Source organism: Monopterus albus, unplaced genomic scaffold (genome assembly GCF_001952655.1).
Source record: "Monopterus albus unplaced genomic scaffold, M_albus_1.0 scaffold16.1, whole genome shotgun sequence".
Lineage (NCBI taxonomy): Eukaryota > Metazoa > Chordata > Actinopteri > Synbranchiformes > Synbranchidae > Monopterus > Monopterus albus.
In genome coordinates this window covers 5407731-5432639 of record NW_018127896.1, presented here as the reverse complement: position 1 = coordinate 5432639, position 24909 = coordinate 5407731, and the positions used below count along the sequence as shown (strand labels likewise).

The window sequence follows — 24909 nt, the reverse complement described above, 5'->3', positions numbered from 1 at the left end:
GAATAGTACATTACCTATACGGCTATATGTCTTAAAGGGGAATGCCTGGCCACAGTGGGTACCTCCTCTGCCATAGCTTGCTAGCTTTAGCGGTAACACGTCTGCCTGCAACTGCAGTGCCTTGTGGGAGACTGTTGGCTTGCACTTTGCGTGCAGAGTGCGTGCCAGTAGGAAGTAGGTTGACAGGCAGGTAGGCCATCCAATGGTTTTGCTTGGGATGATTAAAAGGCATTTTTCAGATGTTGTTTTTTTTCTTTATGTTGTCAGTCCATTTAATATATTTATTGCCATCAGGATGAAAAGAGAAATTCAATAAATGTAACAAAAAATGCTTCTGGAAGGAATCACCAACCCAACCTTTAACCCAGCAGTGTAAAACCACTGAGTATGCAAAATATTAGGAGAGCCTGATCTTTCCATGAACAAGAATTATCTGGGTGGAAGCTGTGAAACTTTATTGATTTCACCTTTTCCACTACAGTAATCTAGGGGAGATGTGCTATAGATGAGGGGAAGAGAGAGGGAGACAAGATTTAAGCCTCTGGAAAATCAAGATATGGGTTCTGCAAAAATTGACTAACTTGTTACAAGGAAGGCATTTCTGATAATTCTGTTTACACTGTTATTCTACTAAGACATTAAGTCAGAGCACTGTAAGAAAGGGGAATTTCTGCACCCAGCATTTATTCAGTTTCTGCAAATTTCAAATGGAAGGGCAATTCTTGTCACACTAAAATGTTAAATTATCTTTTACCTTGTAAAGATCCAAGCAAGATTTTTGTTTGGATTAAGAATTCATAGTATAGAGCATCTAAAAAAGGAGCAGAAGAGGTGGTGCTATAAATGGCTTTGATGATACTGTATGAACAGTATCACAGTTGACTGTAAAATCAATTTGAACAGAGTAGTTCCACAATCAGACAGACTGCACGTCCACTGTGTAAATGTAATGCAGGTGGATGGTTAATTAATGTCAACTAAAAAAGACTTTTTAAATTATATTTATCTCATAATAAGAAGATCACAGTTTTAACCACAGTGGTGGAATATGCCACTTTGGTGCAGCAGAACAAGCTATAAGAGGAGGCGGCAGTGGTGTGGTGGGTAGAGCAGTCGCCTCCCAAACGAAAGGTTGAAGGTTTGAATCTTGGTGCCTGCAGTCCACATGTCAAAGTGTTGTCAGTTGCCATCATACCCACTGTGGGTCACTGTAATTGTGCAAATGCACATGGTGTGTCATTCATTTACATCATGAACTCAAGAAGCACTTTTTAATGTCACCGAGGGGGGGAACTTAGTACTAATGACACGCCTGCCCCTGCATGTATTGTAAGAAATACTGTAGTTCACTGAAATTACAGTCTCATTTAGACGTGTTCCAGATCTGTCATAGAGAGAGCGGATACATGTACTAAATCTAGCTCTATAAGCCCACAGCCCCATGCGAGCTGAATATGAATTAAGCATATGTGAAGTAGACTAGTGTCTCCTCCATGAGACATGTGGGGGTGGCTGCTGTCTCCCTGACACACACACACTCCTCCTTTCTCATACTTTCTTTCATATCTCTGCATGTTGCAAACACATGTCGCCCACAGATGCAGCTGACCAGCTACCTACTTTCTCCACATGGACCTACGCTGCTCGCCCACAGACATTCCACATCAAAGTTGATTTCCATACTTGCCCAGATAATCACGCAGTATGTGAGTGAAGTCTTGACTCTGTGGATCAGCCTGAAGAGGCTTACTGCTGCGCACACCCAACAGTGACAATGGCATGGGCAATCAGCACAGCGGGGTGTCTGCAAGTGTGTGCTTCTGATGTTGCTTAGAACCTAATGTGATACCTTCATCACTGTTAAGAATGACAGCCTTGCTGCTTCAGGCCAAAGCACAAGATGAGTTTTCATCATTTCAATCAATATGTTGCCTGTGGATTCCATCTAACCCACATATGTGGTAATGATCACTCATGGTTGGCAGTGATGGCTGTTTTAGCCCAGGCTCAGGATATTAATTGGCTGCTTTAGCTATCAAGGAGTGCAGAGACCTTTTGATTTGGCCAGAGTCACACACCGAGTCTTAATTGGCCTGTGGACAAAACATGAAGGAAACACATTACTTGGAGTGCTCATGCATGTGCCATCATAATTCGTTATAGAGGAATTGCAATCTGAAATGCCATCAAAATCAAAATGTCATTAAACTTTGCAATTAATTAGGAACTGATTGCGTTAAGAGGCTCTTAAGTACTCATCGCCAAGTCTTGTATGTCTTTTGCTTATAATATAAATCATGTTCTTAATTATATAGAAAATAACCAGCAAAGGAGGAAAAAACTGAAAAGGAAACAGGATGGCAGGCAGAGTAAACAGCTTCTGCAGAAGTTTGCCCATGGCAAAGAAACCCAAGTCTCCTCCAATAACACAAACACACACGTCAGCAAGCCAGAGATGACCTCTGCTAGGAGTTACAGTATCTGAATGCAACTTGTTAACAGGAAATGGCCTCACCCATGCAACACACATTACTGAAGAAATGGCAGCAGCATGAAGCCTCCATCTTTATAATTGTTATTCTGTCCAAGTCTAGATGGAGAAAGAAACAAAAACTTGGAGGCACAGAGAGAAACTAGAACATTCCTTCTGCCACAGTTGCTATGTTGCAGCTGTTAACTATGTATGACCAATAAACAACCGATTTCATCTCAGCTGAAAATTTCCTTCTTCTTGGCTTGACAGGTTACTACTGGGATAAATGGTCTTATGGAGTATATGGCTTGTATGTACTATACTGTACCATCATAAAACTGACACCTAAATGTACACAGAAAAGCACAAATCAATTTTTAATTATAACTTTTGTGGCTGACTTCAACCACTTCTGAGGTGGTAATTCTTGTGCAGGCTCTCAACTGTCACCCCATCTCCTATTCACCCTCATCACTTTCTTCTCAATCTTTCAATGTAAACTCACTGTTTTTATTTTTTTTAAGAAACTGTGCTATCTCATAAATAGAGTCATGCAATGCTGCAAATATGCCTTGAGTCACTGCTGCACCACCACCTCCCTCCTTTTAACCTTCAACATAAGCCTGCTTTAGTGCCATTAAAATAACTTGTCATGACAGTGTAGCCTGGGAGCAGTGCAATCAATTTCCATTACATCAAGGCCCAACTGGGCAACGACACTGAACTAAGCGCTGGTAAGCAATCTCCCTGACCAAGGGTGGTTTGTGTGGCAGCGTGTCTGTGTGTACGTGTGTTAAAGAACAAGGATGGGAGGAGTAGGGAGCAAGTGGATATACTTGACTTCACTAACTCAAGCTTCCATTTTCATGCACAAGTTCCTTGCTGTACTAGTAGAGAGACTGACAATAATATGTCACTGAATTCTCTATTCAAAGACATTTTGGTCACATTCCAAATCAGAAAACAAGCCTAATTTCCATCAAAACATCATGTTAAATTATCGCCAGCTGAACAACCCAGTCTCATCTTGGTGCAGTGAATCTCTCCCTGAAGTGATCTAGAATGCACCTTTTGGAAAAGATCAATCTGCAACTAATTACCATCAGAGTAATTTATGCCACAAAATTGATTTTTTCTCACTATAAATTATGCAAGAGTCCCATCCACTGTCCCTTTACACCCTCTTATCACTCTGGTGGACTCAGTGGATTGACATGGGGCTGAAGTGTCCTTGATGGGGCATTTCTACCAGCTGTCAGAGATAGGGGAGACAGGAAAAGAGGGAGAGAATATCTCCAGAACTACAGATACTGTATATGTACTCGTGGCCTTGAGAGGACCCATAAATCTTGTCAATCAAAATCAAGTGTGGACGCATAAAAGCAGCATTAAAGCCAGGGAAAACATCTTTTAACCATTTTAACACAAACTGATGTGTTTAAAAATTCAGGTTGGTTTTCCACCTCTTACTCTGATCCTGTGCTCCACACCAGTGTGGTGTGGGATTACATTAACACTAGTTCAGCATCGATTTTGACATGTCGAGAGCTAAGGCACTAAGTGAGTGCTAATTAGTAGAGCAAAGGCATTAATTTTGTAACACGCCATCTTAATTAGCAATCCCAGATGTACGGTGTGTCAGAGGAGCATTTGTAAGTACAGTTTGCAAATTGATAGATATTTGGCAAGATGTTTGACAGCAGCCTGCTGCAAAGGTGACACTTGGTTTGGGGATCTTAAATAAGTTAGAATAGCACTGAGCTTCTTTGTGGCTGAGTCATTTAAAAAAGAAAGAATTTGATGTTGGGAACATATTCACATTCTCTATTATTCATTTGCCTGTAAATTTTACTTATAATGTTAAACCATAGAATAAACAGGCGCAGGAGAGATGTGGTGCAAGACATAGGTGGAATTTATTTTTAGTTCAAGCTTATCTTTCCTATAGTTCAATTTCAGGTGCCAGAGAAAAAAATATTCTTCAAAAAATACATTTTACCTGTCAAATCATGAGGAACATGTCAAATAGTTGCCCGCTGTTAGTAATTACGGCCTATAAGCTCTTGATTCTACTCTTGTGCAGGGGGATTATTGTCATGAATTCCGTCTTTCTTCTTAAAAGAGTCCAATCAATGTGCTGCAAAAGCAGCACAGGCACCCGACCACCTTACCTTTCTGCATTTTTGCACCATCTGTTCAAACCAGCATCACATCTGTTGCTTGGTTTCACCTGCTCCACAAAAACCTAGCCTCTCAGGCAAAGAGACTTAGGTAAATATTCAATAAAACTGTTCTGGGTTCAGATTTCTATATAAAGACTGTTTAAAAAGACCAGCACCAGTGATATGTTATGAGAACACAGACAATTAAGACTAACCAAGTGCACGTTTCGTTTTTGTTGCCTGTTTGAGCACCCATGGGAATCATGTGCTAAAAAGCTAGTAAATGTGGGAGATAGGTGGCTGTGATAATGAATCATCTTCATTGCCAAATTATTTGTCAGTTATTTTGTCATTTTTTTTCTTGTGCTAATCATCTATACTAATCACGTATCATGGAGGAGTATGCTGTCACTGCTCCACCTGCCAGTTTGGTTTTCAAATAACAAAGGACCACGTAAAAAAAAAAAAAAAAAAAATGGCAGCACCAACAGGAAGAATGCTTTTTATTTCACTACTGTTTAATGCTATTTGACATGCCAGGTGCGTGTTACACTTCTTGACTCATCACACCCTCTCTCAACGGAAGTGAACATTGCCATTTGACAGAAATTGTGTACTGCAGAATCACGCCAGTGAACAGAATTTCTAGGGATACTGGGAGGCATGATGTGTCATTTACTCAAGAAAAATAGCATTCAGTTAGTTTGCTCTGCTTTTACAGTACATGCAACAATGATGCCACTGTTCCCAAAACTGTGAAAGTGAGTCTATATCCAACTTATATTGTGCTATCATACATGTACATGGAAATCCAGGTTTAGGGTACATCCCATCTGAATTTACTGCTACACACCATGTGTAAAGGTGTAAACATTCATAACAAACAATGTTATGTGCACACCAATAACAAAGAAGCATATCTTGTATGTGCCAATCTTTGCATTGCTATGAAAAGTGCCTGATAATGTACTGTACAACATGTCTGCACATTAAATCCTCCAGTCCACCCTTGCTAACCTTGTGGTCCTAAATCTTGTGACAAAACTCCAAGGCCTTTGTTTACTTAAAACACCATTTGTGCCCAGAAAGTGCCACCTCATCAAACAAAGGGACACTGACCAAAGTCAACTCACCTTGTGGAAAGCTGGCCAAGTCAAACTAATTCCTGGAGCTCCTTCCTCGGCAGTTTGTTCATGGGGCTGAGATCTGCCAGATCAAGCCATTAAAAAAAACAAAATTCATGCAAAAACACTGCTGCTATTTACCCGTCAACATTTCATGAAAGCAGACAATGCAAACTGTGTACTGTAGATGACCTAAGGCTATAGAGAGAAACAAATATAGGGAGGCAACTTTTGCTAAGCTCTTTATCAGTCAGACCATAATGCTTAAACCTCTCTGGTCTGCAAGTGAAAAACATGTTTGACAGCTATACACATTTCAGTAAAATTACAGTCTGTACTGATATATGGTAACCAAGTAACCGCTCCAGCTTGAGAACACTGTGCCTTGAACTCACTGCATGCTCAGATATTTTCTCTCCTGTTTTGCCCACTTCCTCCCCTGGTGTAAGCTCTGCAATCACATTTCCTGTGTGCTGCTCCTTTGATAGCACCAGCAGGCAAAAACCCACCAGGATGCTGAGCATGCACCACAGTATACACACACTGATTCTGGATTAATCAGAGTTGACTTACTGAGTTGGGACGTGACGGCAGGGGGACACAAACTGTCAGCCAAACCAGAGGGTATGGGGCGTTGCTAAAAGCAAGGTGGTTATGGTGGACAGCTGAACACTGCAGAGAACTAGAGTACTGAGTAAATGTTGAAATGTGACAATTTTCAGCTTTTCTCTGCCTCTGTAAACTGAATATTTTTGGATTATTGGTATTTACTTATTCAAACGTTTAGCCGTCCCTGGTAGGCTAGTGGTTAAGGTGCAGCGCTCTCGCTGCTGCGGCCCGGGTTCGAATCGGGGCTGCGTCAGGAAGGGCATCCGATGTAAAACACGTGCCAAATGTCAGCATGTGAGTCGTTAGTGTGACGATTTGCTGTGGTGACCCCTAAACAGGAAAAGCCGAAAGTGACTTTCTTTCTTATTCAAACATTTGCCTAAAAAGCCTAACGGAGTCCTTGAGAATGCTGGGAGCATGTCGGAGACAGCGTTCCCTGTGAACACCTTCAAGGCTGGAAGTGGAGTCCCTGTGATACGTTGGGCAGTTTTCACCACTCGCTGCACCGCCTTGCGGTTGGAGACAGAGCAGTTTCCATACCAGACTATGATACAGCTGGTCAGGATGCTCTTAATGGAACGGCAGTAGAAGTTCACCAAGATGGCTGAAGACAGGTGGTTCTTCTTCAGTGTCCTCAGGAAGAAGAGGCACTGGTGAGCCTTCTTAACCAGGCTGCGGGTGTTGGTGGTCCAGGACAGATCCTCTGAGATGTGGGTCGCCAGGAATTTGAAACCGGAGACACGTTCAGAAGGGGATGACCATGTTAAATACTGAGCTGAAGTCCATGAACAGCATTCTTGCATAAGTGTTGTTGTTGTCCAGGTGTCTGACTACAGCGTACACTGCTATGGAGACTGCATAGCAGTTTACAGTAAAGATATAAACAACTGTAACAATGTAAGTCATGAAGAAACAACCCCATGACCTGATTGGTCACTCAAAGTCCATGTTTCAGAGAAACAAAGTTCTGTTTTATTATCCTTTTGTTTCTTATAAAGAATTTAATGCTCAGCTTCAGGTGTGGCTGTGGTGTGTCTAAATACATTTATTATTCACTAGAAATGTGTCCAGTGAAGGGCTGACACATTTAAGATGGTTCTGTGAAGTGTCTAACTGCATAAACAAGGAATTTGTGACTACACATGGCCACACTTTGGATTTATCCGTCACTGTTGATTGCAGTAATACCAGTCAAAGTCATTCTTTAGCTCACTATAGTATTAGCATACAAATAATGTTGGTTTAGTTATTTTATGGTAGCATTGCTCATGTTATAGTCAATCATCATATGATATTTTTAAATCTCTTTTTTGGATAATATTTTGGCACCTTCTGTTTCTTATCAAGCTCTGCTGTAGCTACCCCAGACACAATTATCTGCCACCGTTACTGTTGGTTGGACACAACAAGCTATTTGAAGACATCACCTGCGCCCTGGCAGTCCTCATTTTTTCATAACTTTGACATTTTATAGACCATGATTATGTGATTCACTGGAAAAAAAATGTAAATGAATAAAAATACATCAACAGCTGTAGATGAAGGCACAATGAACAGGAAGATTCATATTAAAACGTTATTTTTATGAATGATTATTGTTATAAAACTTATTGTTGGCACCTGTGATTTAGCAAAGAGACAAAAAGTTCTGATTCATTTCATTTCATTGATCATTCTTAAAACAATTTTGTTATGATTTTTTGGGCTGACATACAAATGGAACTTAGAAAAGAAAATATGTTATCTACAAATACATGTGCCATATCAGCTTAAATCACAAACACGAGCTGTGAACAGCAGAGAGTGCTCATTCTCCACCATAAAGAAAACCCAATTATGTCATAAACCCAAATTAATTCTAATGTGGTGTGGTCAGTGATGGAGGAGCATAACCAGGAACTGAAGCTGAGCAAAATGCAAAACTTCCTTCCTTGTTAATATTCTGTAAATGAGTAAGCAGGTACACAATGCCTCAGTGAAAATAATTTGTTCAAAACCTCTGACCTGTCCAGCTATTAAGAAAAAGTTAGGTAATGAATTAAAAAATAATGCCTGGGCTTTCTAAAGTGCAAAGTTCCCCAGGTTAGATTACAGCAAGGCACTTGACACAGCATTCACTGCCCCTGCACTTTAATTGTTCCAAAAACTGTTTTTACAAGGAAAGAGTCTGCTAAAATTTTCCCCGGTGAAACCTTTTCCTGGACTTCATGTGTCCATTTATATGGAGGTCAAGGACAGTTTATTAAAACAAAAAAGCCTGATGAAGAGACTGCTTGGAAAAAACACCCACCTCTACTGAACAGATACAATAAATGTCCTTTGTGCCATATTAAGGACAATTCTTAGTTTATATCTGGTTCAGCACTAAAAAGCTATTGAGCTTCAACATGTTAAAACCTCCATTTTAAGATCAACTTCAGGTGGCAATATACAGTAGAATATTGATTTCTGAATGGTTAAATCGTTTTGCAAAAAAGGCCTTAAAAGGTGGTGCCATAACTGCAATTTAGTGGGTGGAAGAAAAACAAGAAGCAGATGAAGAAGGAGCCAAAAAAAACAAGACAAAAAGACAAAACAAAGCAAAAAAAGGAGCAGAAGAAAAAAGGAGGAAGAGAGAAAGAAGAAAACTAACAGCCACTGTCAAAGCCCAGCCTGAGACTCCATCACTGGCTGTAAAGAAAAGCCTCAGGTTCTGTCTTTCATCTCTGATTGATATCTGTGTTGACTGTGGCATGAAAGAATGGCAGAGGTGGTGATGTGACAAATGGCAATAAAAGGGCTCAGGCAGAAAAGGGAAGTGATAAAAAGTTGGTTTCATAGAGCTTAAAATACTAAAACAATAACAAAAATACCATGCCATTTTAGTTTTGGCACTTTTATTCAGCTTTTGCCTAAAGTTTGGTGATTATTATTATTATTGTTCTAAAAGGGCAATAATAACACAATGCTACAAGCTGCTACAATTAATATGATTTAAAAATTGATCACATGACTATTTATGTGTGAAAGGGGTTGCTTAGTGACACACAGATAAATCACTTGACTTTGCACTTTTCATCAGCCCTGTGCAGCTTTATAGAATCCTATACAATGTGTATATATAGTCAATAACTTCAAGGCTGGCAAATACTATAGCTATACTCGTGAAAAACATTTGTGCAAATTACTTTCCAAATGCGCTAACAAAAATATCAAGAAAGTCTAATATTTCTAACAGCTGTGTCGTGTTGTTAATGTGGGTCTGCCTATTCAATATACATTGAAAGCTTTACTGTCTGGCAGGCATGCACTCTTACACACAGACCTATCTGTCATTGAATGCTTCTCCTTGTTTTTCTCATCATGCTATTGTATAAATCATCATACAAGATATAAACAAGCCCATGAGAAACTTAGAAGGTTAAAAAAAATACTCTGTAGCCAAAGCAACCAACTGTCTGAGCGACAATCTAAATCCACTGAATTCCTACTGTGATGGGTTGAGAACAGCACATACAGCTCTAAAGCCCCAAAACACTGAGAGAATGTGAAGATCATAATGCCATGCCAAAGCCATGATGTGAAAGCACTGAGATCCAGCAAGTGTACTTCTTACAGGCAAACTTCACATATACCATAAATCTAATGGCCTTAAAACTAACACAAAAGATGACATTTAAGTTTAGCAAGTCAACACAGTACTATGTTATCTTAAGTAGCTCTCACTCTTGGAAGACTTAAGAGAGATAGAACGTACCATCGGCCACAGCAGAAACGATGATTTCAAGTCACAACAGACTTACAGAACAATAAAAAACCTCTTTTTTATTCATAAGTATGTCCTCTAATAGAGTGAGAGAAAATCAGAGATATAAACCTCATGGAGCAGCTGCTGATTACATAGTGCACCAAATTCACAAGAAAAGGATTACCTTCTGAATCAGTGCATTGTCTTCTCTGTTCCACCAGCACCTTGGCCAGACTAATCTTCCATCAATTAAAGAAGCAATTATATTCCAACCTCCTTATGCTAATGAATCAGTTGAGGGATGGGAAAGAAAAATGGTAATAGTCACCAAATGTTGCTGGCTAGACTCTAAAATTAGTAGAATAGAGGTGTAAGAGAGGCAGTTGTGTCATACTGAGCTGAAAGGGTAAACCATTTATTAGCATTAACAAGGACATGGAGGCCCTGTTAACATTTCACTGTTCATCAAACTAATTCATACTGTAAATGACAAATATTGAATGGATATTTTAAGAGATTTACACTCTCCTGCTGTTGTTCTTGTTCCTCTCACAGCCACCACCAAAACAAAGGCCACCTTCATTTCACTTAGCAAAACTGAAGCCATTTAGCTGCTGCCAGAGAACAACAAATAATCAAAAGCAATACATTTTAACTATAACAGCATTCATCATGGTGACAGGATTGCATATATTAAAAGTAATGACATCCAAGATGTGCTAGTTCAGAAGACAATGAAGACAAAATTTTACTGTCAAGTCTCTGATGCTACTTCTAGAGCAGCGGCCCCTTTTTTGTACCAGGGACCGCTTTCATGCATGAAAATTTTTCTGCGGACCAGGTAGAGGCACAGGGGTTCCAATAACAAACACCTTTGTCAGTTCATAGTGTGTAATCTGAATGCAACAATTACACTTTATATTAGGCAATTACAATAATTCTACACTATAATATCAACTCACCATAATTTAGAGTCAGTGGGAGCCCTGGGCTTGTTTCCCTGCAACTAGAAAAAAATGCCAAGGGCTTGTCTTTAACGCAGGGTGTTTTGTCTCAATGTGGCAAAGCATTTTTGAGGGTTTCATAGCTTCATTAGCTAGTCGGTCACCACAAATTATGCATAGTGGGTGTGGAGCTTGTGTATCACCTGTTGTGATGAACCCGTAACTTGGGTAGGAATCGTGGTATTTGATTTTAAATGCAGCTTTCTTTTTGCTGGCAGTCTGTGACCCTTCTGCCGTCCCATCATTTGCTCATTTCTTCCTGAAAAAGCTCTCCAGTACATTTTGTTTTTGGCTCAGTCGCTGATGTGTAAAATGGCGTGCCAGAGTCAAGCGCGGTAGTGAGGCAAGGGCGGAAACAGTCGTTTTTCAAACTAAGACTAATGAAAGAAAAATAACTATAATTTTAACCACAAAATTTTTTCTTTGCGGCCCAGTACCAAATGATCCATGGACCAATACCGGTCCGGGAACCGGGGGTTGGGGACCCCTGTTCTAGAGGGACTTGTGAGAAACTGGTTGTGTTTCTAAATGATGAGCCTGCTGTCATCACGACTGGGTGTTTTTTTTTTTGCTTTGTGTTTTGTTTTTTTGTATTTTGCATGTTTTTTGTACCAAAACCAACCAAAGTCCAGGTTATGGGACACCCCGGTTTGAGGGATGTAAAGTCCCAGTAAACGAGCTAAGAGATGCACAATGTAGTACACTGTAGGTAACGAGTCACCTTTCAGTCTGTCTTATGTTGGTAGAATGGTTTTTTAGACTCTATTGTGATGTTGTGTGATACTTGTGCTCAGTTTCACACTTTCTCGCACTGGCCTTCTCGATGGGTGTATAATGGGGATAAATGGCTGACAATTTCCCAAACAGCTGAACCCTGGAATGCTTGTTATCATGATTAATTGTGAAAATTAGACAAACTTGGGTGTTTAGCACACAGAAGCAATGAATATTAAAACTTTGGAGGACACTGATTTAATGTAGCACCAGGATGTACCCAAATCAGTAAAACACATTATTTGTTGATGATAAGCACATACAAGTTCAAGGTGTTGAGAACTGTTCATGAAGGGTTCTGTGCTTGCTGCTCTAAACACCAAGCACAGGAGTTCTTTCCAAAAATAAAATCCCCTTCCTTATACAGCAGGATGTGATGTGTACTGTAGCAGAGACAATAGACAGAAATAGAAGGGTTGCTAGCATGATCATTACAGCTATCATGAATGCACTAAGAACACACCATAAAAAAAACTTTCCAAAGAACCTGTATTACACTTTGTTGCCTTGAAGAAAATTTGCATTGTGCAGCTTACAGTAAATGTCACTTTTGAGTAAAACTATTTGCATCTCTGCACTGTAAAGAGTACTTCTAAATGTATCAGCAACTACTGTACCAATGTGTAATCTGCTACTACTAGACCTAACAATAATTGCTCTGTAAAGGCTTGTATCAGTTTCTGAACAAACCCTATTGTAAATTAAATAACTCGTGAAAGAAAACTAAATCAATCATGTCCTTTGCATTCACACATACTGACAACTTCATCTTAAATCAAATCAAATAAACTTGATGCACTGCTTAAGGGTTTTGAGGGCTAGATTCTAACCCAGTGTGTATTAGGCAAGAGGCGGGGTACATCCAGACTGCCAGTCTATCAAAAGGCTATAAAAAGAGCTGCATTCATACCTACAGGCAGACTGACTGTGGGAGAAAACCCACACAGGCACAAGTGGAAGAGTATATTTCTTTCTAAAAAAATCATAAATGCCGCTCCTGCTGCCATGGCCAATCATCAATCTTCTTCTGCCACCAGATTTGAAATGCTCAATGTCACCAAACTTGATAGGGAGATTAAGACTATTCCCACAGGATGACATTTTATGGCTGCTGAGAGAGTGATTTATGACTTTGCCTGGCCCTCATTTGAGTCTGTCTTTGTCTCTTTAAAGGCACTATAAAGTGTAATCAGGTACCAGTTAACAACACTTTGTCTGACCCTCACACACACAATGTGTAATGACAGCTGCACTGAAACGCAACAGCCCCAAACCTGCTGTGCTTCTCTCACTTTTATTTGTCTGTGTCATTCTGCATTTGTTCATATCCTTGCAGACGTGAGCCACCATAAGAAAGGTGAGCTCAGCCAAATGAGTCAGCAAGAGGAGAAGCTGCTGTCATGTCATAGTGTTTTGACATCACTCAGGAAAACTACCAGAACTAACTCCAATCAGATAAGCTAAAAAGGAGAAAAAGAAAGAAAGAAAGAAAGAGCAAATAATGAACATGTAAATTTGGGGTTCTTCCTATCCAAAGTGTCTGCTGTGTCAACCTTGGCTCTGACAGTGTCAGTGGCAAGCAATCTGTCAAATGCTTTAGGATCAGGCTTAAATATTTCAACAGCCCCAAGGAAAAAGTGCTGAACTAGCTCTGTGTGAATTCCACTGCTTAGCAATTAAAGTAGTGTAGAAGTCACAGACACAGCGCCGCTATTGACAGCGACACTCTGGCAGAAGGTGCAGGTATCAGCTTTAAAAGGCTTAATTTTTAACAAGCTGAAGCCACTTTTTCCAAATCACACTGTAAAAAAACAACAACCAGTGTTTAGAAAACAATCACCAGATATCATGCACTAAAACATGAGTCACAATGAGGGCATTGTTGTGCCTTTGTCTTTAAATTTATTAAATAAAAATATTTGCATTGAGGATTATGGTGCTGTTCCTTTTTGCTGTACCATAGCAATCCAGGCTCTCTGCTCTCATACATTTCAGTAAATGCCAGAGTATAAACATCTAAACAAATACAAACACTGCTGACTCTGCACTCAAAACCTTTTGCAGGATTGAAAAAAATGCCATGTATCTTTACCTGTGACGGATAGTTCAGTCGTCCTCCGTACCACAAAGTTGCCAAACTGCAATTCGCAAGTGTAATTCCCAATGTCGTCTTCCCGAACTTCCTTGATGGACAGAGTGTCTCTCCTCCTTTCTATGGTTTGTCTCCATTGTTTTGGCCTGCATTCCTTTAATCAAAATTAAGAGAAAATTTGTATCACGCTAGTTGGTATCAAATTATTATCAGTTGTACTGCTGACATTTAAATGCAACTCCTGCTTGAAATCAGCAGAAAACACAAATTTACTTCCATACCTCTGATTATTAGTAGCACAGAAGAGACACATGTTTATATTTAAACATACTGAGTGAAAAAAGGTTTAAATCCACACAGGGTCCTGTCAAAGTACTGCGCTAGTGATCCAAATGGTTATACATTATAGCAGAGAGGCCTTCTCTCAAGGCATAAGCTCTCTCCAAATTATTTACAATTAGTTTAGTGCACCCCCATTGCACAGACTCTAATATTTTTTAACTGTGATTTATGAGACTGAATGGCTGTGTGTTCATCACTCTGAAGAAGACTATAGGACTGATTTGGTTGCACCAGCTATTCCTAAATCCATTATCAGGTGTTAAGTCTTTTTAAGACTTAAGTGTTAAGTCTTCTTATTAACTTAACTTGTATCAGATTAGTGATTTACTGAATTGGGTTGTACCATGAATACTAAGTGTCATAGACTGTAATTATTCAAACAGAAGGCTTATAATTGATGAATATAATTTGTTACTATTTCTAGCAAATTATGGCAAGCTTGTGCTGCTTGCTCACCAAGGATTTACAGAAAGATCACCAGTAATGGTTATTACCAAATTACAGTGTGCAATGTATTGCAAGTAGCAGAGGTTATCAGAAGTTATGTCATAGTTAAACATCAACTCAAACTTGGCTTTGGTGGAGCACAAGAGTTTTGGTCCTTTGGTTCTGATAAAAGGACCAATGGTAGGTGAGGCCTGGGGTAAATGCAAATTCCTCTTGCAGAAAAGTGCTATACAAGCATATGACCATTTACTGTACTGTACTGAAAGCCCTGTACGAATATTGGGACCACTACAGGTACAGTATAAAAGGTTTTTTGGGGGATTTGTAGTTGTTAAAAATTACAAAATATTACACATCAAAATTGACGTTATGTTCTGCAGTGTCCTCCAGATTCTGGGCTACAGAACATCCAAGGCAAAGAAAACTGAGGCACTGTGTGTTTGGCTTTGAACTGTGGACCAAGACAGGCCTCCCAGTCAGAGCCCACTGACAAAGCAAGAGCCAGTAACTGGAGGGTGTGGAGCCTACAGTCATTATCTGCTATTGTAATTTGATTCAGTGAGAAGGTGAAGAAGTGATGTGGCCATCTAGTCTGACACACTTTCCTGTTTGATGAATTAGCCCCCAAGCTTCATCTAACAGCTTTGTCAAAGAGGCCTGTTGGACATGAGAGGTTTGGCCAGGTCAGTCACACTGTGGACATCATGAGGAGGTAGAGAATGCTTAAGTTCAGAAAACACAACAAAAGGAAAGGAGGACATACACAGTGAATATACCTAGTTGTCTAATATATTTATTTTGTTGATGCTTTTGGTTTCAGAAGCCAGAGAAAAGATGGAGTTTGAAGCAAATTAGACCTGAATTCAGCTGAACTTAACTTGGTTACTCTTTAAATAATTTATTGTGTATTCTTTCAATTTTAACTGAGAGTTTCTATTTCTGATGTTGTGCCTGATGAGTTTCAAGTGGCATGTTTCGCATCTCCGTGTTAAAAAGAAATCAATCCACAGCAATTATTTATTATTCATGCAAACAGCACAGAAAAAGGTGCATCTTACCTTGTACCACACAATCTCAGGCTCCACTCCCGGCTGTATATAGTCTTCAATGCCCGGGCAAGTGATGTTTTTGCTTTTGCTTAGTTCTGCCTTCTCAAAGAACCTCATTTTGGAGTTGTAACAGAGGTCAGTGTCATTCTCCGCCACTGTGAGAGACATGGACACCTTCATGCAGTATGTGGAGTTCCTGCAAAACAAACAAACAAAAAACCCCAAAATAAATGCATCAGTCTGAGACATAACTTCGTTTTTAACATATTACAAGTCTTGCCAGATGCAACAAACGCCCCTGGCTTCACAGAGACTCTGAGTTTGTACTAGCAAAATCTCCACATGCTACATTTCTCAGATTCATCGTAAATCAATAATCACACCACAGGCAGATAGAAAGAAACCTTTCTGTAAAAAAGCACTTATTTATTTTCCATTATTTATGTCATTATTCTTGACACTGTTTTTTGACCAACACCTTCCTGAATGTTGAAAGATCACCTCAAATGTGATCCTTAATCTTATAACATTTTCTCATCCATTCAAGTATAAAACCAATATTGCATGATGAGTCTACTTCTCTAAACCATTAATAGAAAATGAAAGTGTATGATTTACATGTATATAGTGTGCATGTGGGTATGAGAGGCACGGACAGATGGTAATATGGAGCGACAGCTCTGAATGTCAACGGCACTTGGAAGATTGATTGAGCCTTTTGTTTTCAGTTAGGCAGATACAATGTGAGCTAGCAGAAAATTACTTGCTACAGTTGATGAACTGTAAACTGCTCAGGTCATATACAAAAGGAACAGAATTTATAAGACAAGGGAAGTGGGGTTGTAAAATTCAAGATTACATGTAATGTCTGGAGACTACGCACTTGCTTGGGCCACAAATACCAGTGGAGTACTCATCCACAGTGAAATAAACATTTCATTTTACTGCTTGGTATATCTTCGGTGATTTGTGTTGGCCCTCTATTGGAACACTTGTCCTTAAGTACAAACCAATCTGAGATCCTGATCAGATCTAGTCTTACACTGCAGAGCAATGCTCAATGGCCACATGAGAGGAAAAGATACAGCTGCAAAGCATTTACAGTGATACAGTTTGAGTCTTTAATGGAACAGCAATTTTGAGATTGGATCTGCTGCTTCAGTAATTCTTAACAGAACATTGGAATCAATGAACACATCGCTTCACTGTGAGTGCTGGGCTATTTGAAAGAGGGGAAAAGAAGCAAAGGCCCTTATTGAATCAATTGATTCAATAGGAGCACCTTTACTTTGCTCAGACCAGCTAATAAGTCATAATTAACAAGTACTCTGGCCTGGCTGCAAATCCCTTCTGGTTAAATGACCAAACAATTTGGCAATGTTTAGCAAAATCTCATAACTAATCTCCCAACTAAAGCTGGTTACACAAATTGAGCTGAACCAGCAAACAATTACAAACATGTTAAATCCTTACATAATTGTGCAGCATTAGCTGCCTCATGGATTAGTGCACTCACTGATCTTCGCTAGTGTCGGCAAACAATCCCTTGCCTTTTGAATTGGCCCTTGCCATGTGCTCCACTTATAATAAGCCCAGATGCAAATGTGACATGATGTGGATTATACCAGACAACTTCTACCAGATGGACACCTGTGCAAATGAGATCCCACGGGTGCGCTCTCTTCCCTGTTAAATATTCTGGGCACCACTGATAAACTCACCTGCTGGAAGAGAAAGAGACAACTGTGTCATCCGCTCTGCATGAGTGATTGATGGTGTGGGCCAGCACTTTGTCCTACAGTGTCTTTCCAACATCTCACATCTGTCATGATGCCTTTTGAGCTTAAAAAGCCGTGTGATCTCTTGACTTTTCATCAGGTACAATATTAATTAAGCCTATCCAAAGAGCCAAGCAGGAAATGATTCTACTGCTGCACAGTCCAGAGACTTAAGTGTATACTGTGCACTGAGCATGCAACAGTCATGGAACTCTGCATACTGCAGATACAGTGATAACAGGCTTGGTGATACTGTGGCATTAATGAGTGAACATGTCTGTCAAATGTGTCAAATTGAAGGGGAAATGCAATGTCGTGGTAATGATAGATAGCATCCTGCATACATCAACCCAGATAAGCGTCAGGCTGACAGCTACCATATACAGCTGGAGGGCAAGCAGAGGACCTGAGCTGCAATATGTGGCAAATGCAGTGAAATTATGTGCAATGGTCAGTTAGGAGTTAAGCATCCCACTGAAAATATCACACAACTATACTGTAAGATACTTATCCATCCAACCATCAGCTATACTGCTTATCCTTTGGAGGGTGGCAGGGGGCTAGAGCTGATCCCAGACACACAGAAACAGAGAGCCAATCACATTCACGTTCACAGTCACAAATGAGCTTTACCTTGCATGTCTTTAGACATACAGGCACAGGCAGAGAGGCTCTAGCTGCAAGGCAACAGTCCTAAACACCGCACCATGTGCCAAGTTAAAGCCATCCATGAAACAAACCATCTAATACATTTTTGTTCCTTTTTTAATTGACTGCTAAACAATCTACCCCACCAGCAGAGAAAACCAGATGGAACCTGCCCTCTAACTCAGCAACTGTTTGCTGTGGTATTAAATAATAGGAAGCAGAAATCTCTGGAGAATTAATAGCACCTGTGGGGAAATTAATGAACTAACTTAATGAATCTCTTAATTAAAGTAACTCATCTCTAATAGAAATTGTATGATGAAGTAACTGCTGACTTCTCATTAGAGTTTATTTTCAACTAACAATAACACTGAAAAATATCTGTGTAGAGCAGAAGCCACAGGGAGAGAGGTCCAAAGGTTATCTCAGCATAATGTCATCACAGGACAGTGAAATAAACCCAGCACAAATACGAACCCTTTAGCGATTTCATACACAGTACCTGTAGCTAATATGTTAATTTTTGTTGTATAGTAACATTAAGGTCTTGGCTGGGTTCCATTACCATTTAAATAGAAACAACTGATGCTTACCTTGATGCAGATGTCACGTACTAGAATTTATTCTGTAATAACCAAATATATTGAAATGCAAAAATAAAATAAAATAAGTTATTTGGTATGTGTTTGAAATGGTTTTTTCACACCATCTCTTACCAGGACTGGGAAAATACTCACAAATTTTAAATCTTATATCTCCAAGAGGCATGCAATGACTACTGAAAAATCAAACATATGACAAGTCTATTTGGAAAAGATTGCCATTGTAGATAGTGTCGCAACTGTTTCATCAGAGTCTGTAAAGGAAATAAGCCGTTTCTCCCTCCAACCAGGTACATTCGCCTTCACTGTAGCATTTTAAAAAACATCGCAGAAACATTCCTACTGTAATTAACACTGTATGTGTATAGAGTATATTTAGGTATCTACAGCAGACAGCTTTGCATTTAAACACCTAACTGTACTATAGGTGACTTTTGAATTTTCAAGGTCATATTAATTAACTCAGAACATCAACTATGCCTGCATCAGGATATGAAGGGCAGATGTAAAAGCAGCCAAGATCTTTCCTGAGAGTGCATATTGGGGAGTTAATGCAGCCTGGCATGACTGGATGTAGCAGACAGATGTAGCAATGGCTTCTGACAGGCAGGTCAAAGTCTGGTCAATGTGAAGTAGTGGCTCAAGATAGGCCCAAGTCCAAACTGGCACAAGGCTGAGAAAAGTCTGACAGCTCAGAAAAGTGGTCTTGATACTGATTTAGAGGATGAGCTCAGTACCACAGTTCTGAGCACAGATGTAAACTAGAGCACATGTGCAACAACTTCCATGGCACACTGTCCATTTTATTTTTGTACTACTTCCCTGTCCAATCCAAGATGAACCTAGATCAAGACAGGGCCAGTCCAGTTATCTTGAATCAGTATTTCATTGTCCCTGCATTATTTATGGCCAGAGCAAAGGTCTGTGGGAAGACTGGGTCTCCTACCTGTAGCACCTGCTCATAACTCACCTGTCAACTCTGCCACCAAGCACAGGATGATTAAGCACCCTGGCTCCCTAAATCTGACTGTAGGCCAAGCCGCTCCTACTTAGCCCCTGTCTTAGATTCTGGTACTTGTCTGCCATGCTGGAACAACAGGGTCCTGGCTCAGTTATAATCCATTCACCTTTTCTCTCTCACTTCCTCGCTCCACTGTCTCTGTCCCTGCCTCCACCCGCCCAACCACCTTCTTCTCTTTTGTTGTGTAGTACACAATCTCTCAGGGAGGAACACCAACGTCTGTGGATAATTTAGTTTTAGTTTTAGTTTCACCAACGTCTGTGGATAATTTAGTTTTGCCACGCTGTGAAAAACACATGATTGCACCTGTATCCACACGTATAAGCATGCACGTACAAAATCAAACAGATTGAGAAGCAGTAGTTCTGCTTCTGTAATTCTTATGAAACCAACTAGAAAAAACAACAGAACTTCAATAAACTTTATTCACATTATGTGGTTGATAATATAAAGCAGAGAAAATCCATACTTTAATCTAAATGCCTATTTTCGGTTCCTGAGCAACAAATATTATTTGAGATGTTTAACCTGAAACTGAAGGGCACTGACAAACTGAATGTCTCTTAGGTACTCGCAGGGCTGTGCAACTGAAGTAATGAAGTCACTTGTCCTATTTGCTATGTCCCAGCTTCTAAAACATTTTCATGTCAAAAGAGTGCATTCATTCTTCTCTCTTTAGTATAAATGCAGCTCCAGTTCATGCCTGTTATGTTTTACCATTACATCTGAATCACAGGGATAATCAAACCACTGAAGACCCTATAGAAGCCCTTCAATGACCCCACAGTCCCTGAACTTCACTTCAAAAACTGCAGTTCTACATTTTGACAATGTAGAATATATGTCTGCATATGCAATCATATCATCCCAAAAACCTACACTTTAACCAAAGATCTTATTTTCCAACATGTCTGAGAATTCCTCCAAGCCTTCCCTTGAGCTGTGTGTCTCAAGCTGACAGTATCACTTCTTGTGTGCAAACACATTTCTCAGTCATTTCCTAGTCGATGCCTTCAGGGACCTCATTTTCCATTCCACAACATCTTGAACTCATCTTTATGCTAGCAACCTGATTTCATAACAGGCATAAACAATTTGTCTCCATTGTATTCTCTCTAAATCTGTCATGACCTTATTCATTGGTCCCCAAGCCCTCTGGGTGTACTGTATAAGCAGTCATACTGCTATGCGTATTAAATCCAAACAGTCTTGTACAGTATTAGCAATGCTGCCGCCAGGATGGGTTGAAGGTGTCGGCCATGTTGGTGAAAAAATATAAACAAGTTGCAGTCATCTGTGTGCTTCTGTTGTTGAATGTCATTATGGTTTTGAGAAAACCAACCTGTTTTGGTTGGGTATGTAAGGGAAAACAGCAAAGTGAGCAATATGGTCTGACAGCTTTATGGAAACTCTTCTACAAATTCTGTTGTCACAAGCAGTGTTGGTCACCTTTACTTATTACTTGAAAAAGTAATGACATTACTGATTACTAAACAGCAGAAGCGATAAGCTACATCACTCACTTTCCTTAAATCTGCAAATCAAACTCCAAGTCCACAATGCTCACACATCACATCTTCTGTAAGAACTAAAACATAATGGTTAAAGCAACCATTCTATAGTTTCAACGTTCTTAATGATGATTAATCAACAGCTAAGCTTAGTCTTCACAGTGAAGCTGCTATAATCCTTAGGTTTACCAGTGGCTAAATGACTAGCTAGTCACTGGAAAGACTTTTCCTCCTTTCTAGGTGGAGGCTAACCCTCCCCTAAGTGGAGAAAGAAAAAAAAAATCAGCATGCTCACACTATTATGTATAGTCAAAATGTAGGAATAAATTACAGTAAATGTTGCTAAAATATTATTTCCTCTAATAAAATGCAGACTGTAACTGATGATGTACAGTACCTGTGTGTGTTATATATTAATTTTGAGAAGGTGGCAATTAAAGGTTGTTGCTCCTCTTCCTTCCTTCCTTCCTTTTTTAATTCTTCAAGGTATGTGTAGAGACTTTAAAGGCATGTCAATATATTTATGTGTTTAACTTCTCTAGATTAAAGATTCATATGAAATTTTTGACTGAAATATATAACTGAAGATTTCGATTCCCTGTGGAGCTACTGTACAGACAACCTAACAAATTAATGCATATGGTTTTAAACATTGATAAAAGGTGGTTGGAAATGCTTTACAATATAGTGGGAAATCAAAATTTAGGTTTGCTCTTTTAGTTTTCTGAAATTCTAATGACGTTTCTGTCCCAGGTCCCAGCTGCTTCCCTACTATACATCTCAACCTTAAGATTCAGGTGAACTGTGCGCTCTCTCCAAGACTTTTTGATGGACAGCTGCAGTATTGCAAATTTCTGGCTTGGGGCTCTGCTGTTCACAATCCAGTGGGGAGGACAGGGAGGTGGTGGGGAGTTGGCTGTGGTGCCAAAGTGATTGTGCTTGGGGAATGGTATTTCTGACATTTGTCTGGCAGATAAAAACCACCATCAGATATGGGGAAGAGAAGGTCAGTGTCCCTGCTATCACACAGCAATGCTTTGGCATCTTGTTTGATCACTTCCTCCTCTCAGTGTGGACCAGGAGAGCCACAAGGCTGGATATGAGGGGAAGATCTGCCGAGAATGTCACTGGGTAAAATCCCCCAGACAAGGATGTAGGGATGGGGTTCGACAGCATTTAATCAAATATGGATCCAGTTCTGAATCCACTTATTGAATCCAAATCCTTTGAAATTTTGGGCAACAAAATATATATTTAATAATCACAATTCTCAGACAAGCATGACACTGATAGAAATTACAGTAATTAACTATCAAAGCCAAACTACGGACATTCTGTTGAGCTGGAGTGTTGTAGTTTTACAATATTGTATGTGTGTCCAAGATGAACAGAGACTGATCCTGAAAATAAAGCAATAAAAGTAGGCCATACAGTAGATGACCTTCTGCTGATTCGTATGTATACTGTGACAACTGATTTGAATCAAGAGGTCTCCACAGTCAACCTTCTCCCCTCCTCTGCTCCTTGTAGCCACAAGCCATTTGATCTCAGCTTAATCAAATGAAATCAAGTGTGGAACAAATGTCCAGTCAGAAGGAGCATGAAGGGCATGCAGTGAAATTAGCTGTGACCATAATGCATGCACATGTTTGATTCAACTTAAATTCCAATTTCTACAAAATACATCAACATGAGCATATGTAGAGCTGACTTTATATCAGAAATGTACACTGCTTTTGCTGTGTAACTGAAAACCACAACCAATTTCCACTCAGCATACTAAATTATTCTGTTTTACATACTGTAGCTACTGAAAATCCAAATAAGATACAGTATCTGAAATATAATAGTTGGGCACCTTTTCTGGCTTTGGTATGATTTGCCTCTTAGAAAATTAAGTTAATGACAACATTATATTGATGTTGTTAATAAAATTTATTCTGAAATACTAACGATGATCTTGTCCATTATCATGGAGTCGGTGATTGACAGTGCGCCTGTTTTCCATTAAGTAGTAATCAACATCATGGAACTGAATTGCTCCTCCACAGCATGCTAGCTGTCTACAAATATACTATAGGTTAATTCAAACACTCAAGATAAGCAGTGCATGAGTGGCAACAAAATATTATAGCTACTGTACGGCAGAGGCTGCACATGTGGACACGGGTAAACTATAATGGTACCGTATGAGGATTTAAATACACTGTAACTGCCATTGTATCTGTACAAGTAATGAATTTATGTTCTCAACATCCAAGGGAGAACTAAGGAAAGACAGAGCTGATTTGCAGCTACGTATACTACAGTAGAAGGCATACAGACTGCTTTTTGCTATACTCTGTAGTCATGAAGCTATAATCATGTCTTCTGACTCTCAAAGCACATGTTTCTTAGGCGTATCAGTGGTAGGAGTATAAAACTGTAACGCTGAACATCTAGGCAATCATTTTAAACTGTGAATGCTGACATCTTGGAATGTGTTATTTGAATGAATATGAATCCTTGAACTATATGTATGGCAAAATATTACTATTCACACACTATCATGGTCTTCTTATTCTAAATTTTATTCATCGTATCTGTCAGCAGAAAAAAAATAATAAAAAGCCCATAAACAAATTAACAGTATTTTGTGTTCATGTCTTTCTGATTGTGTGCTGGACAAAGGTCTTTTACTTTCCAGCTCCCAGCTCTAAAATGCACACTTTTCTTTGACACTGCCATCGTAACATCAGATGTCCACAGTGAATATCTGGCCAGGTTCACACAGCCACACCACACAGCTGAATAAAGCATAGTGTAAAAGGTGCACTGAGCACAAACAGCAGCCCATACATCAAAACAGCCTCCACTAAACCACATAGAGGCGACCAAAAGGCTGTCCAAACACTGTGTTGACAGAGCAGTCTCTATACAGGTGTAAAGAATACTGAATATAGGGGAGCCTCATCAATAACCCCTGGCTGGTGGATGAAGCAGCTTGGCAAAGCCATATCATACAATTAACTAAAACACTACCTGGAAATTGTGAGTAACTGCTGCTAGTGTTTTGGCACCAACACTCTCATAACCTCTTAAAGCAGTAATGTGTAAGATGCTCTTTATCCCATCAGTCATTTCTGTGGTGTACAGTATCTGAACTGTATGTCTTTCTTGGATCCTCTGTTGACAAAGTTTATGTAGCCTCTAATCTGATTATGGCAACAAAAAGCTATTGTTACTCCAAGACAAATAAAACACATCACAGTCCCTTAACACTTTGGTCAAGACAGAACATCTTAGCAAATATTGGATGGTTTGCCAATGACATGTTGTATTTGGATCCCAGACTGCTAATGTTTTATCTACAGTAGCAACAACTGCAGGTCAAGATTTACATGTTGTCTAAAACTTTTGTTTAGGACTAAATACTTGCAAAAGTGACAGATGCAAACAAAACCAATAACATATACTGTACAGTGGGTACGGAAAGTATTCAGACCCCCTTAAATGTTTCACTCTTTGTTATATTGCAGCCATATGCTAAAATCATTTAAGTTCATT

The 24909-nt window shown here is 39.5% G+C and overlaps 1 protein-coding gene across 11 annotated transcripts in view; it reads right to left on the bottom strand.

Annotated features, from left to right (window-relative positions):
• LOC109955793 (interleukin-1 receptor accessory protein-like 1) overlaps positions 1 to 24909 on the bottom strand; it is a 263673-nt gene that overhangs the window by 98494 nt on the left and 140270 nt on the right. For all 11 annotated transcript variants that reach the window (XM_020592273.1, XM_020592277.1, XM_020592276.1 and 8 more), the window contains 2 exons: positions 15813 to 15999; positions 13966 to 14119 (listed from right to left, as the gene is read on the bottom strand). In XM_020592273.1, the coding sequence (XP_020447929.1) occupies positions 13966 to 14119; positions 15813 to 15999 (341 nt within the window). The remainder of the gene's footprint in view (positions 1 to 13965; positions 14120 to 15812; positions 16000 to 24909) is intronic.